Raw genomic sequence first — 16672 nt, forward strand, 5'->3', positions numbered from 1 at the left:
TGGCCCCTGGGTACGTACGTTCTGGCCGCTGACCAGCCAGGCACCTGTGGTTCTCTTTCCCGATTCATGTCGTTCGGGGCCCTCTATCCTTCTCGACGTTGTCTGGTGATTGCGGCCATCCCGCCGTCCCGCCTCGCCCCCGAATCATTTGCCACCGACGTTTCACCCGACGATGCACCTGGCTCCACTGCCGAGCGTGATTACTGTCCTGTCCACGTCAGAGCTTCGCAGCTTGGCCATCCGTCGGTCCACCAGGGCTGGTACAGCAGAAATTTTGAATTAATAATAAAGTACTATGCACGGCTCCACAACTTTGCTGGTGCGATGGCTGCTCTGTGTTCACTCGAAACGCACGACACGTCACGTGCTTTCTGCGATTTTTTTTGTTTTTTGTTTTTGATGTAGCTCACCATTCACGCCAAATGGTAGAGCGCGAGAGGAACGGTACCTGTACCGTCTTATCATCAGCCGGTGTTAAGCACGACAGTACGTGGAGCGCACGGAGAGACGACCCATACCGCTTCGGCCAAGGGTGCCTCGGTACTGGCGTAGTGCAGTCTCGCAGAGACGCAACCGCCGCCGATGCATGCCCACGCCCCAAGGCGCCGAGGCCGAGCCGAGAAAGGCCAATCCACTCCCCCCGCCCCGTGCCGAGGGAGATCCATATGCCCGGGCGACGCGCGCGCGATCCCCGAGAACACCGCCAGTTCCCACACACGGCACGAGACGAGGCCACTCGCCAGCCCACACCGCCACCCACCCCCTCTCCTTCCCGTGAAATCCCGCAGCCTCCAACCGAAAAGGCGTCCAAATCTCCGACCCACACACTAGCTACCGCCACAATCACTCGCAGTCGCGGCACACACACACACGGCCACGCCCAGATGGCCTAGCGCAGCGCACACAGGGGAGTCAGCGCTTCTCTCGCGCCTCGATCCCAGCGCTTGTGCCGTACGTGCGTGACGCAATGCCGGCGCCGGACCGCGCCGGCGCCGCGGGGGGCGGGCACCCGCGCGGCCACGCGCACCTCACCAACTGCGTACACCTGCGCCACCACGGGGGAGGCGGCGGAGGGCCCGCGTCCTCCTCGGGCCGGAGGCGGAGCCCCGCGTCGGCCGCGCTGATGCGCGACCTCCTCGCGCTCCAGCGCTCGCGGGCGCGGACGCTCCGGGACCCCTCCACGCGCCGCTCCGTCGAGTCCTCCTCCAAGGTGGCGGCAGACCCCGACCCGTACACCGACGACGACCGCGACGGCGCCGTCGATCTCCCCGCCAGGTCCCGGCGCGGCGCCAAGGCCAACGGGGCGCTCAAGACGCTCCTCGACCAGCTCGCCGATAACCCCCACCCCAAGGCGGCCAGGCGCCCCCGCCGCCGCTTCAAACGCGGGGCCGGGGCCGCCCGCCGCGCCGGCACCGCCGGCAAGGCCCCAGATCGCGCCGCCGCCGCGCTCTCCCTCAACTCCAGCTCCCAGGAGGCCGTCTGCGGCAACAAGTACCTCTTCCGCGACGGCGACGAGCTGCGGCAGCATGTGCCGCAGGACTCGCGCAACGTCTGCGGCATCCCGTGGAACTGGTCGCGCCTCCACCACCGCGGCAAGTCTATCCTCGACCTGGCCGGCCGCAGTCTATCGTGCGGGCTCTCCGACCCCAAGTCGGCGGCGGGGCGCGAACCCGAAGCGACGACCTCCGCCTCCGCCTCGCGCGCGCACCTCAGCGGTTCACACTCTCTTTTCCCGGTCAAGTCCGAGAGGCTGGCTTCCTCCACCAGCTCCGACTCTGACGCTTTGCCTCTGCTCGTCGAGGCGGCCACCTCCGGTGAACGCAATGGCATTGGCGGCATGGCTGGGAGCTACTCCGGGGAGCTCGGGCTATTCTCTAACAGGAGCAGCGAGATGGATTCTGACCTCTTGTCCCAGGCGCGGTCTGGGACACGGGGCTCTCTGCGAAGCCGCAGCCGGCACCGGAGCCTGACACAGAAGTTCGCACCGAGGACGTTCAAGGACGTCGTCGGGCAGAGCTTGGTGGTGCAGGCGCTATCCAACGCCGTCCTAAGGAGGAAGGTCGGGTTGGTATACGTCTTCTATGGGCCGCACGGCACAGGGAAGACATCATGCGCGCGCGTCTTCGCCAAGGCGCTCAACTGCCACTCTGCCGAGCACCCGCGGCCCTGTGACTCGTGCATTTCGTGCATCGCGCACAATGTTGGCAAAAGCAGGGATGTGATGGAGATTGGGCCCGTAGGCAACATCGACATGGATGGAATTGTGGATGTTCTTGACAATGTCATGCTTTCACCGGCACCATCACACTATAGGGTATTCATATTTGATGACTGCGACACATTGCCAGCAGACACTTGGAGCATCATCTCCAAAGTCATTGACCGGGCACCCCGCCGTGTGGTGTTTATCCTTGTTGGTCCCAACCTGGACCTCCCTCATATCATCCTGTCGAGATGTCAGAAGTTTTTTTTCCCCAAGTTGAAGGAGTGTGACATCGTCAACACATTGCAGTGGATTTCCACCAGTGAAACTCTAGATGCGGATAGGGATGCATTGAGGTTAATTGCATCCCGTTCAGATGGATCGTTGAGAGATGCTGAGATGACTCTTGATCAGCTGAGTTTGTTGGGGCAAAGGATTTCTCTGTCTCTTGTCCAAGAACTCGTAAGATATTTTGCAAGCATCAGTATTACCATCAACCTTTTTATCTTTGAAAAGATATTTCGCAAGCATGATCGTGCCATCAACATTTATGTTTTGAAAAACAAACCATATCATGTAGATTCAATACCTGGTTTCCTTCTGGTTTGAATAGAAGGTGTCATCAGCTAATAATTTAGTTGGGGTTTTGTTTGGACCTGTAATTTGTCAAGAAGTGAATTAGACATAGTATAGCAACTTCAGATGACACATATGATCGAAATATCACATGGTTGGAATAATCGGCACAGGCACTGAATGGTCTCTTTGGTATAAATTTGGTAATTGAAATATCACATAGTTGGAATACAGCTAAGGAACTCACTGACTTAAGCCCCTGTCAGGATTTTAATGCTCCTTGGTTGCAATTCTTGTTTTGACAACAATATAACTTAGCTGCTTGTTCATGTCACAGGTTGGTTTGGTATCCGATGATAAGCTGGTTGATTTACTTGATTTGGCACTATCTGCTGACACTGTGAACACAGTGAAGACATTACGAGACATTACAGAAACTGGAGTTGAGCCTTTGGCACTGATGTCTCAACTTGCCACGATAATTACTGACATCCTGGCTGGTTCCTACATATTTGCAAGAGAAAGACCACGAAGAAAGTTCTTCAAACGTCCAACCTGTAAGCATCAACTCAGAACAATCTGACACTATTTTCCTATCCTGGCTATCTCTGCTAAGACTATTAAGTCAATCGTCTGGTTGTCTGGTTGACATGTTATTCTTCCATGTTGCCTTACGGTTAATATTTTGCAACCACATAATGTAGTGTTCTGGTATTGCTAATTTCAGTGTCAAAAAATGATATGGAGAAACTACGGCAGGCTTTGAAAACACTATCAGAAGCTGAAAAGCAGTTGAGAGTCTCCAATGACAAGGCAACATGGCTGGCGGCTGCTCTGCTTCAGCTTGCTCCTGATAAGCAGTATATGGTGCCAAGTTCATCAACAAGTACGAGTTTCAACCACGGTGTATTGGACGGTTCCCTTCCTGGAAAGGATGTAGCAAGGCACTCAGCTATTGAGCATAATGGTAACATGGCAAGCACTTCTTACGGGGAAAGGAGAACCATTAAACATACATCAAATCACCATGGTTCGTCCACTGTAACCAAAGTGAACGAGCAATCCAAACATAGCAAAACTGAAAATGAAATGATCTGGCAAGCAGTGCTTGAGAGTATTCAGTCAGATACACTACGAAAAATGATGGCCAAAGAAGGAAAGCTAAGATCTGTCAGCCTAGGAACCGGTAAGCTTCAAAGTCTAACATCCATTTCAATTTTCAAATGACTAGTTTTTTTCCTTTTGGCCTAGAAGATGAAATATATAGCTTCAGTACTCACAAAAACAGAGATGGCAAACTCCTGTAGTTAATGATTCAGTTTCCAGTCAACTGGTTGTCTGCGTTTGGCTGCTCGGTATTTTTGGAGTTTTCGAAGAATACCATGGTTTTTTTAGAAACCTCGGTTTTAAATACTTTGACGTGTTTGGCTTCAACAAATACTACAGTTTTATAAACCATAGTATATCTAAAACCATGGTCTTTTTGCTGTATTTGAAAAAGAGGTCCCAGCCTCTTTTTTCTAAACTGAGAAACGCTCGCTCTCGAGTCCATCTTCCTGGCTGTTGATCTCTTCAATCGTTGACTATTGTGCTAGCGCAACAAGAGGCGGCTTGTAGATTAGCTCGTGCTAGATGTTAGATCCTACTGGATGGCGCACGTACACGCACGAATGCCATGATTTAGCATCGACTGGGAGCACAACCGCATGCGCATAGGTTTAGATCGTGGAGTACATCAATTGAGACTTGAAGCACAGTTGTACAGAGCAGGCTAAGCTTGGTAGCCGATCGATTCCATCCGGCCCATGCGGCCAGAGGTACAAGATAAATCTACTTCAGATCCTAGTGTCTAGGAGAGAAGACGTCCGCGTGCATGACAAGGCTACATGCAAGTGGCGGCTGTTAATTAACACAAGCTGATCATGTCGTTGTACAACTACTTGAGTGTAGCTCAGTTCGGTTCAGCTAGCTATCTTCAGGATTATCCATGCAATGAGTAGTCAAAACCAGAAAACTGAGAAAAACTGCACTTGGCAAACACGTTTGTAGTTTTGCTAAAACTGAGAAAAACTGTGGTTTTTAAAAACCAGAGTATTCATTGCCCACACATTGAAATACTGAGGGTTTTCATTTACTCTGGTTTTAGAAAAACTGTGTTGCCAAACTAATCAAATGAACTATGATTGGTCAATGGTTCAGCGCTGCCATGCCTCCAACTTGTAGTCATGCTATGTTGAATTACTATCTCCTTGGAAATATGTTACTTCCTCCGATCCAAAATAAGTGTCGCAGCTTTGAACTAAGGTTAATTCAACTTTAGTTCAAAGCTGTGACACTTATTATGGATCGGAGGGAGTAATTGTTAGCTTGTTGTTCTACCAAATTGTTTTCTAACACCAGCTTCTTCTCTTCCTACAGGACCGACAGTGCAAGTGATATTCAGCTCACGTGTAAATAAGTCCAACGCTGAAAACTTCAGGGGACAAATTATGCAGGCGTTTGAGTCTGTTCTTCATTCTGCTATAATACTTGAAATCCGATATGAATCAAAACATGATGCGGGAGCAGGTCATGATGAGAATGACACTGACATGATATCAAGGAGATCCTTCAGTAAACATAGTAGCCCGGTTTCTTCTGGAGGTGAAACCCTCGTCAGGAGGCTTAAAAAAGACAGGGTTGTCAAGGGAGCTAGTTCTACTAAGACCAAGTGGATGCAATCTGATCCCCACATATTAACAGAAGGCGAGATCATTGAAGTTGGACCTTCTCACATGCACCGGTATCCTGAAACAGATAATGGTGTTCGTAATATGAATGAAAGAAGAAATGATAATGCATGGGAAGAGGCTTTGTCATCACCAAACCAAGAGGGTGTGATGAAACAAGGAGGAAAAAATGGGAATAAACAGCGTCGACAGAACAGCATAGTAAAACGAAAGCTCTCACTTGCTCATGTTCTCAGTAAGGCGGAGGTTTGTTCCCAACGAGGAGGCTGGTCTAGACGAAAAGCTATGTCAATTGCAGAAAAACTGGAACAAGAGAATTTGTAAGTAACATCATCTTACATCCTGTTCAAACAGCCTAAAATATAGGAGTAATACTTCAGCATCTGCATCTAAGAAATTAATACATGTCACTAAAACTTTACTTTGTGTATCGTAAAAATACAATAAAACAAAACAAATGATAAATGTATTTTTTTAAGATGCTTGAAGCTTTTGCATCTTCCCTAAAGATACATTCTTCAAATTATAAATGGTGATATCACACACCAATAGTTAGTATTAATCGTCCGTCATGCATGGTGAGCAATCAATACTCTATACCAGCATGTATCATGAGAGCATTAAAAAATCATTTTTGTAACAACATACGCCGCTTAAATATTCTATGTTTGAATTAATTTTGCCAATTATAGCTTTGTGATTTGTACTGCTCAGAGAACGATGTTTGATCGTGATAATTTTTATGCACAGGAGATTAGAGCCTAGATCAAGAAATATACTTTGTTGGAGAACGTCAAAGACTCGCCGGAAGGTAATATTCATGTTTGAGCTATGTTGAAACTGTGTGCCACTAAAATAAGTGCCAGTGGGTCCTTTTTTTGCACCACTGAATACAATTGGAATGTTAACTTATATCAGTTTCCAAATTTAACAAATCATATGCGTATTGGTGAGGAGTTGCTTGCGTTTGTGGAACTACACAAACAAGCCATGATTGTATAGCTTGAAACATTTAGGCTGGGGCGCTGGGCCCCTTTTGAGCCAACACTGCCTAGCTGGATCTGATGCTCTCCTTTGGTCATACTCCCTCCGTCCCACAATATAAGATGTTACGGGACGGAGGGAGTACCTTTTATTACTTCCGTCCCGAATTAGTTGTCTTAGATTTGTCTAGATATGGATGTATCTAACACGTGTTAGATACACCTTTATCTTTGTGTTAGATACATTTGTGTCTTGACAGATCTAAGACAACTAATTTGGGATGGAGGGAGTAGAATAGAGGCCTTTTTCTTAAGATGAATATGACAATTTCTATGAGGAAACCAAAAGTATTTGAAAAAGGAAACGGTAACATTAACGCAGTGCCAAAAAGAGGAACTACCTTGTTAGGTTGATTTTTCCTGATACATTCTTGACAAATTTTGAATAGTTTGGAACGGCTGTAGATTTTTAAGTGAATTAGCAACTGTGTAGTGATATGGTATTTGAACACAGCACAGCTATGGTGTTTGCGCACTGGTAATGTGCATGAAAAATTAGCTCCGGAGTTTTTGAACCCTGCTTAAATTACCGTTTTTGTTCTTATGTTTATCATATATATGTTTCTGTCAGTGCTAATCCAATCATTTTTCCACAGCTCTCGTCGTTTAGGGTCAGGACTGGAAGTGGAAGGTCACGAGCTATATCGCGGCTTATCCTGTGTGGAAGATGCATTTCCACAAAATCCCCAAGATAAAAGAACACTAGAAGTGGTAGTTTTACAAGCGTTCAATTTAGCATCCATAATTTATTCACCCTGTACCTTGTAGACTGTAGCTGTGTCAATTTTTAGGCTTTCTCTAATCTGTAAATTGTTTGTCATGTAAAAGGAAGATAGAAATGGCGTAGCAAATTCTTTTCTGTCAAATATGCTTTGTAATTCTTTTTGAAAGCCAACAGAGTCTGGACCTGAGGCTTCACTAATAAATGGTTTTCTACTCAGCATAGCTCAGTACTCCTGCCGTCCCAAAATTCTTGTCTTAGATTTGTCTAGATACGAATGTATGTAATACTAAAGCATGACTTGATACATCCGTATTTAGACAAATCTAAGACAAGAATTTTGGGACAGAGGGAGTATTATACTGTGAAACAAGTATCTTTGCTTAAGGAACAGTTTGTGATTAGTGAACTATGTCAGGAAAAGATAATATTGACCACGAAAAGGGAAAAAGCAATGCTATTAAAGATGCTGGAACCTGCTTCGATCTTCATTTTATTCTTTCTTGGACTGTCCATAGAAACTCACACATTGAAGTTTAATTTTCAAAAACGGAATTCAGATTCCTGGAGAATGTTACTTACAAAACTGTATTCAGAGGCCTGCACTAATGTCTTTGTCATATAAAAGTTCAAGGTCACTGAACAAATGATACAGGTTACAACACTTTCACTGTCAAACTAGAGCAACATGCTCATAGATGTTTAGAAAGAACTGTAATTTCTCCATCGACCGTATCCACATACTTATGGATCATCTGCAATAATGTCTGTCAACTCAAGAGACCACCACCAGAATTGCCCGAGGCACCACCGCCATACTATGTATAATAGGAAAGAAGCCCCTTGAGATCCTCCTCTGCTGCAGTTGAATGGATCTGAACAATAAGACGAGCCGATCTTTTGTTAAAATGCTCCCCGCGCTTACGGTAATCATCAGAGATTTTGAGTGGCAGCAAGAACTAACCTGAAGTTGAGAACTAGAAGTTCATTTGTTCATTGTGGTCGACAAATAGAAGTTCCAGAAGATGGAACAAGAGGACATGAAGGCAACACGAGCAGGCAAAGGAATCATCCTGGTATGCACAATGAAAATTAGCATAATAAACGGCTGTTTAGATAAAGTGAACTACTGACTAAACTAGAAAATTTAATACTACACTAGAGTGGGATTAGAAAAATGCTTAGCTAAATATTGAAAGTAGAGCTAGAAGTTAAGAGACTGTACCCAAAGTTAACAATCGATACTGGAATCCAAAATTTGAACCCTGCAATACCAGAATAAAGTGAGACATAACATAACATGAGTTGTTTTCGTTCAAGCACAACGTTAAGAACACGCTCAGGCAGAAACAGTACCATCGAGAAGAGTGGGAAGGGCGTCATTCTGATACTTAGATGGCAATTCTGACAATTTTCCTAACCACAAGTTATTCCAGGCAAAAATTACAGAGATAACACATGGACCAAGAACAATCTGGTTCAGTAGGACCTGGAACGACAACAGACACAAAAATATAGAATGTATTAAGATCGAAATCACCGAATCATCCGGTTACATGGGAGGGTGCATACCATACCTTAGCGGACAGAGTCGCGAGTGTTTGCTTGGGCATGCTTTTGTCAAGAAACTGATACCATGCATATGAGCCAGGACCATAGAGAAGAAATCCGTAAGATGCTATACGGAGCCCACGAAGCCAATCATGGTTGAGCAATAGATCCGGTACAAGAGCCTGAAAGGAGGACACCCGCGCGTGTGAGAATTCAGTGCAATCGTAAAGTGTTAGGTTTACACTCGTCAAAGTATCCAAGATGGCACTGCATTGTGAGATTAGCTAACTGTGGCATGGTGATGCACGGTTTTTTCTTACTATAGCACACTACTGAATTGGATTTTGCAGTTTGATCTACACTGAAGACTGAAGTTGAAGGTGTTTCGGCTGCAGGAATGTTTGCCCAACTTAATCATAACCCAGTTTTATCCTATTATTAGAACTTCCATTTTCATACGCTTTCAAAAGGGAGATCAGATGCAGGAAAAAGGACCTTGCTGTCGGGTTCGGGGCCGCGTTTCCGGCGGTCGACGATGCGGCGGTGGACCTGCGCCATTGTGTCGCCGGTGAGGGTGAGGCAGGCGGCGGTCACGGCCTGCTGGAACGGGAAGTCGAGGGGCCAGCCCCGGCTTTGGCCGACGGAGTCCGACGACGACGACGAGAGCGGCTCCCGCGGGGGGCCGCGGCGGCGGCCGCGAGCGTCCTGGTTGCGGCGGCCGCGGCGGCGCGAATCGTTCTTGCGGCGGAGAGACGGGAGGTTCCACCACCACTCGCCGCCGCTTCCGATGGCTTTCATCTTTCCGCGGCGGCGGCGGCGGCGGCAGGTGTGCGGGGTGTTCTGAGGCGTGCGGCAGTGTGGGACAGCTTTGGTGAGATACGGAGCATGAGGAGGGTATTCACCCCACCAATAAGGTTTTGTGGCTCCGAGTCCTCTGGCCTGGTGTCGCTGCAAATGGGACCGGGGCAGCGTAAACAAAGAGAGATGTTTCTGAGGGCAAAGGAAGATGAGGTGTCTCAAACTGTTTTATCTGTCCAAGCTCAACGCACTGGGAGCGCAATACCTGCTGGTGTCGAGCATCACCTGTTCTGCTCGACTAGACCTGTGGAAGCTCGACCAACTTTTTTTTTTTACAGCCGGGCTCGTCCGGTGATTGACCGTCAAAAAACCCAATCTAGACAACTTCACATACCGGCCTCATACGCCTGGATTGACTCGCGCCTTTCATATCCAGCCTAAATTGAGGATGAATATAGGAAGACCTGGGCGCGTCCGTCACGCCGGACCCGGCCTACGCTAGCCTATCTCGACCCCATATATATTCCTTCACATCCGTATCTCGGACCAAACCCTAGCCACTTTACTCACCCCACTCCGCCTCAAGCTCTATTCCGACGATCTCCGGTATGGCAGGTAGTGGATCCGACTCTGATCAGTCCTGATCCGTCGACTCGGGCGTATGCGCCCAACCGAGTTCGGATTCGGTCTCACGGGAATTTATTGCCTCGGTGCAATTGGCGCTTGGATCCGTCGGAGCTGGAAGCTCGAGGTCCGTCTGCCGACCATCTCCGGTGCGAAGGACTATTAGTGCTACAAGGATGTGTGTGATCGTGGTAAGAAGTAGAGGGCGCGGGAGGTCGAGGCGCGCCTCGCTGCCGACATGGCGGAGGCGAAGGCAGTGGATGCGGCGGCGCACATTGCCGTGGAGGAGGAAGTTGTACGTGCCCGCATCATACAGTAGCAGCAGAGGAGGAACACACGTGCCCTCGCCCGGAAGCAAAATGAAGGGGTTCGTGCCATGGCCGGACTGCTCCTCAAAGAGGAGGAGGACAGTGACGGGCCGAACAGCTCCGGTGGTGAGCAGATTTGGCTTGATCCATTTTGCGTCTTCGAACGCTACTTCCACGACAAAGACGACAAAGGCGCATGCAAGGGCAAGGGCAGTTGTGGAGGATCTTTGTCCATAGCTGGTACTTCCTCGGTTCCTCCATCCAGAATTACTTGTTGTTCAAATGGATGTATCTAGCGCCGAAATATTGTTGGGAAACATAGCATGCAATTTAAAAAAAATTCCTACGCTCACGCAAGATCTATGTAGGAGATGCATAGCAATGAGAGGGTGAGAGTGTGTCCATATACCCTCGTAGACCGAAAGCGGAAGCGTTTGACAACGCGGTTGATGTAATCGAACTTCTTCTAGTTCCGACCGATCAAGTACCGAACGTACGGCACCTCCGAGTTCTGCACACGTTCAATGTGATGACGTCCCTCGCCTTTTTGATCCAGCAAGATGTCGAGGAAGTAGATGAGTTCCGTCAGCATCACGACATGGTGACGGTGATGGTGAAGTGATTCTGGCAGGGCTTCGCCTAAGCACCGCAAAACTATGAACGGGGGTGTAAACTATGAAGGGGGCGCCACACACGGCTAACAATTGTTGTTTTTGTGTTCTAGGCGCCCCTCCTCATATATATATATATATATATATAGGTGGGAGGGGGAGGAGAGGCAGCCAGGGGCATCCTAGGGTTGGCCGCCGGCCCCTAGGGGCCCTGCCTTGCCCTGCCCCCTTTCCATGTATGCATGAAGGGGAAGGAAAGAAGGGGGTGAGGGAAGGAAGTGGGAATCCTAATCCACACTTTCCTTTCCCTTTCCCCCTTTCCTTCTCCTCCTTTTTTTGAGGTGTCCTTCTCCTCCTCCTATAGCCTTATAGGGCGCACCAGCCCTTGTGGGCTGGTGTGTTCCTTCACAAGGCCCATATGGCCCATAGGATTGTCGGGGGTACCCGAAACACCTTCCGGTGACCCGATAAGTACCTGATACCCTCTGGAACACTTTCGGTGTCTGAATACCATCATCCTATATATCAATATTTACCTCTCAGCCATTTCGAGACTCCTCGTCATGTCTATGATCTCATTCGGGACTCCGAACAACATTCGATCACCAAATCACAAAACTCATATAATACTATATCATCATCGAATGTTAAGCGTGCGGACCCTATGGGTTCAAGAACTATGTAGATATGACAGAGACACTTCCCCGGTCAATAACCAATAGCGGAACCTGGATGCTCATATTGGCTCCTACATATTCTATGAAGATCTTTATCGGTCGAACCGTTATGACAACATACGTTATTCCCTTTGTCCATCGGTATGTTACTTGCCCGTGATTCGATCGTCGGTATCCACATACCTAGTTCAATCTCGTTACCGGCAAGTCTCTTTACTTGTTCCATAATACATCATCTTGTAACTAACTCATCAGTCACTTTGCATGCAAGGCTTCTTATGATGTGCATTACCGAGAGGGCCCAGAGATACCTCTCCGATACTCGGAGTGACAAATCCTAATATCAATCTATGACAACCCAACAAACACCTTCGGAGATACCTGTAGAGCATCTTTAAAATCACCCAGTTACGTTGTGACGTTTGATAGCACACAAGGTATTCCTTCGGTATCCGGGAGTTGCATAATTTCATAGTCGAAGGAATATGTATTTGACATGAAGAAAGAAATAGCAATAAAACTGAACGGTCAATATGCTAAGCTAACAGATGGGTCTTTCCCATCACATCATTCTTCTAATGATGTGATCCTGTTCATCAAATGACAACACATGTCTATTGTCGGAGTAAATGACCATGGGTAGCCTAGCCGGCTCCCCCTGGCCCTTCTGAAAAAATTACGAGCCGATTCGGCCCTCAAGAATCCAAGACACGGGGCCGCCTTCCCCTTGCCGGCTGTCTCCCAGGCCGGCTATCGGAAGGCGGCCCGACTTCAGCCCTCATGAAGAAAGCCGCGGGAGGGCCGGCTCCAAGAAGCCGGCCGCGAGAAGGCCGACTCCTAGAAGCCGGCTCCCATAAAGCGGTCAAGATCGTACCCTCGAAGTCTGCATCCACATAACGACGATGTGATGGGGCATGGCTACAGTGAAGCCTGCCATCCCCGAATCCCGGAGCACGCCTGGCGCAGTGCGCCATACGGGTGGCCATGACCCGTCTGGCGCGGCACTGTTGCCACGTTGACCCTAATGTCATCCACGACAGGCTGCCAGCGCGGCCCATGGGCGGTGGGCCCCTTCGGGCAGAGAGACACCCGAAGGCGGCCAGGCCTCCCCCAGTCGGCCCAAGATAGAGCCGGCTCCCCACAGCCGGCTTGCCACCTCCCTCGAAGAAGACGCCCCATTAAGGAGACAAGACGCGGTGAGGCTACAGCGATCACCCGCCGGACGGCGGCACTGTAGCCATGCCCACCTCGGCGAAGCCCTCATCACCAAGATTGAGCAACAGTAACCAGCCCCCGACAGGGCCCTGGACAATGGGGCCTGCCTGTCGACCAAGGAGCCGGCAGCCGGCGGGACCCACTAGCCGGCGGGCCCCAGCAGTCGGCGCAGAAGCCGGCGAGTGTAGACACAGACGGCTGGGCCCCACGCCCAGCCGGATTACCATTGTAACCCCGGGGGGTAGGCCTATATAAACCCCCCGGGGCACCCATGCAAAGGGTTGATCCCTGCTAGTCTTAGACACCACACAGGGAGGAGAGGAGAGCAAGCCGTGCCCTTCTTCCTCCTCTCACCGAACAGCTCAAGGAGCATCGTGTAGCTACTTGTTCATCTAGTGACCATGCGGAGACCCCGCAGAGCAGCAGTAGGGGTGTTATCTCCACGGAGAGCCCCGAAGCTGGGTATGATTCGCCGGCGTGCATGTCTTCGCCTCATTCCGTTTCCAGGCACCGGCGACGTCTTACTGGCTCCCACAATGATAAGCCACCCGTTGGCATATGTCGCACCTACCACCCGACATCTATGGTTAGGAAACTTAACCATCTTTGATTAACGAGCTAGTCTAGTAGAGGCTTATTAGGGACATGGTGTTTTGTCTATGTATCCACACATGTATCAAGTTTCCGGTCAATACAATTCTAGCATGAATGATAAACATTGATCATGATATAAGGAAATATAAAGTAACAACTTTATTATTGCCTCTAGGGCATATTTCCTTTAGTCTCCCACTTGCACTAGAGTCAATAATCTAGTTCACATCGCCATGTGATTTAACACCAATATTTTACATCTTTATGTGATTAACACCCATAGTTCACATCGCCATGTGACCAACACCCAAAGGGTTTACGAGAGTCAATAATCTAGTTCACATTGCTATGTGATTAACACCCACAGAGTACTAAGGTGTGATCATGTTTTGCTTGCGAGAGAGGTTTAGTCAACGGGTCTGCCACATTCAGATCCGTATGTATTTCCCAAATTTCTATGTCTACAATGCTCCGCATGGAACTACTCTAGCTAATTGCTCCCATTTTCAATACGTATCTAGATTGAGACTTAGAGTCATCTAGATCAGTGTCAAAGTTTGCATCGACGTAACTCTTTACGACAAACACTTTATCACCTCCATAACCGAGAAACATTTCCTTAGTCCTCTTTAAGGTAACTAAGGATAATTTTGACTGTTGTCTAGTGATCTAGTCTTGGATTACTATTGTACCCCCTTGCCAAACTCATGGCAAGGTACACAACAAGTTTGGTACACAGCATGGCATACTTTATAGAACCTATGGCTGAGGCATAGGGAATGACTTTCATTCTCTCTTTATCTTCTGCCGTGGTCGGGTTTTGAGTCTTTACTCAACTTCACACCTTACAATACAGACAAGAACTCCTTCTTTGACTGACCATTTTGAACTCCTTCAAAATCTTGTCAAGGTATGTACTCATTGAAAGTCTTATCAAGCGTCTTGATCTATCTCTATAGATATTGATGCCCAATGTGTAAGTAGCTTCACCAAGGTCTTTCATTGAAAAATTCTTATTCAAATATCCTTTTATGCTATCCAGAATTCTACATCATTTCCAATCAACAATATGCCATCCACATATAATATTAGAAATGCTACAGAGCTCCCACTTACTTTCCTGTAAATACAGGCTTCTTCGAAAGTCCGTATAAAACCATATGCTTTGATCACCTTATCAAAGCATATATTCCAACTCTGAGATGCTTGCACCAGTCCATAGATGGATTTTTGGAGTTTGCACACTTTGTTAGCATCTTTAGGATCGACAAAATCTTTTGGTTGCATCATATACAACTCTTCTTTAATAAATCCATTAAGGAATGCAGTTTTGACATCCATTTGCCAGATTTCTTAAAATGCGGCAATTGCTAACATGATTCAGACAGACTTAAGCATCGCTACAAGTGAGAAAATCTCATCGTAGTCAACACCTTGAACTTGTCGAAAACCTTTTGCGACAAGTCGAGCTTTGTAGATAGTAACACTACCATTAGTGTTTGTCTTCCTCTTGAAGATCCATTTATTCTCAATGGCTTGCCGATCATTGGGCAAGTCCACCAAAGTCCACACTTTGTTCTCATACATGGATCCTATCTCAGATTTCATGACCTGAAGGCATTTATCAGAATCTGGGCTCATCATAGCTTCTTCATAGTTCGTAGGTTCACCATGGTCTAATAACATGACTTCCAGGACAGGACTACCGTACCACTCTGGTGCGGAACACGCTCTGTTCGACCTACGAGGTCCATTAGTAACTTGTTCCGAAGTTTCATGATCATCATCATTAGCTTCCTCTCTAGTTGGTGCAGGCATCACGGGAACGGATTTCACTGATGTGTTACTTTCTAATTCAAGAGAAGGTACAATTACCTCATCAAGTTCTACTTTCCTCCCACTCACTTCTTTTGAGATAAACTCCTTCTCTAGAAAGGTTCCATTCTTGGCAACAAAAATCTTGCCTTCGGATCTGTGGTAGAAGGTGTACCAAATTGTTTCCTTAGGGTATCCTATGAAGATGCACTTCTCCGAATTGGGTTCGAGCTTATCAGGCTGAAGCCTTTTAACATAAGTGTCACAACCCCAAACTTTAACAAACGACAGCTTAGGTTTGTTGCCAAACAATAGTTCATACGATGTCGTCTCAACGGATTTAGATGGTGCCCTATTTTAACGTGAATGCAGTTGTCTCTAATGCATAACCCCAAAACAATAGTGGTAAATCAGTAAGAGACATCATAGACCGCGCCATATCTAATAAAGTACGACTACGGCGTTCGGACACTCCATTATACTATGGTGTTCCAAGTGGCATGAGTTGTGAAACTATTCCACATTGTTTTAAATGAAGACCAAACTCGTAACTCAAATATCCGCCTCCGCGATCAGATCATAGAAACTTTATTTTCTTGTTACGTTGATTCTCCACGTCACTCTGAAATTCTTTGAACTTTTCAAATGTTTCAGACTTGTGTTTCATCAAGTAGATATACCCATATCTGCTCAAATCATCTATGAAGGTCAGAAAATAACGATACATGTCGCGAGCTTCAACACTCATCGGACCTCATACATCGGTATGTATTATTTCCAATAAGTCATTGGCTCGCTCCATTGTTCCGGAGAACGGAGTTTTAGTCATCTTGCCCATGAGGCATGGTTCGCAAGTATCAAATGATTCATAATCAAATGATTCCAAAAGCCCACCTGCATGGAGTTTCTTCATGCGCTTTACACCAATATGACCTAAACGGCTGTGCCACAAATATGTTGCACTATTATTATTATCAATTTTGTATCTTTTGGCATCAATATTATGAATATGTGTATCACTACGATCGAGATTCAATAAACCATTCACCTTGGGTGTATGACCATAGAAGGTTTTATTCATGTAAACAGAACAAGAATTATTCTCTGACTTAAATGGGTAATCGTATTGCAATAAACATGATCTAATCATATTCATGCTCAACACAAACACCAAATAACATTTATTTTAGGTTCAACACTAATCGCG

At 47.3% G+C, this 16672-nt stretch overlaps 2 protein-coding genes across 2 annotated transcripts; one reads left to right on the forward strand and one right to left on the reverse strand.

Annotated features, from left to right (window-relative positions):
* Positions 1–714: 714 nt before the first annotated feature.
* Positions 715–7379, forward strand: LOC125544690 (protein STICHEL-like 3). Its single transcript, XM_048708436.1, has 6 exons — positions 715–2665; positions 3117–3336; positions 3507–3965; positions 5198–5828; positions 6259–6319; positions 7148–7379. The coding sequence occupies exons 1-6, from the start codon at positions 968–970 to the stop codon at positions 7244–7246; spliced, it is 3168 nt and encodes a 1055-aa protein (XP_048564393.1). The 5' UTR covers positions 715–967; the 3' UTR covers positions 7247–7379.
* Positions 7380–7737: 358 nt separating this feature from the next.
* LOC125544691 (protein Mpv17) lies at positions 7738–9718 on the reverse strand. The gene is made up of 6 exons (XM_048708437.1): positions 9319–9718; positions 8850–9005; positions 8629–8761; positions 8498–8537; positions 8237–8345; positions 7738–8147 (listed from the first exon to the last, which is right to left on the reverse strand). The coding sequence occupies exons 1-5, from the start codon at positions 9619–9621 to the stop codon at positions 8258–8260; spliced, it is 720 nt and encodes a 239-aa protein (XP_048564394.1). The 5' UTR covers positions 9622–9718; the 3' UTR covers positions 7738–8147; positions 8237–8257.
* Positions 9719–16672: the final 6954 nt, after the last annotated feature.

Source organism: Triticum urartu, chromosome 3 (assembly GCF_003073215.2).
Source record: "Triticum urartu cultivar G1812 chromosome 3, Tu2.1, whole genome shotgun sequence".
Taxonomy (NCBI): Eukaryota; Viridiplantae; Streptophyta; class Magnoliopsida; order Poales; family Poaceae; genus Triticum; species Triticum urartu.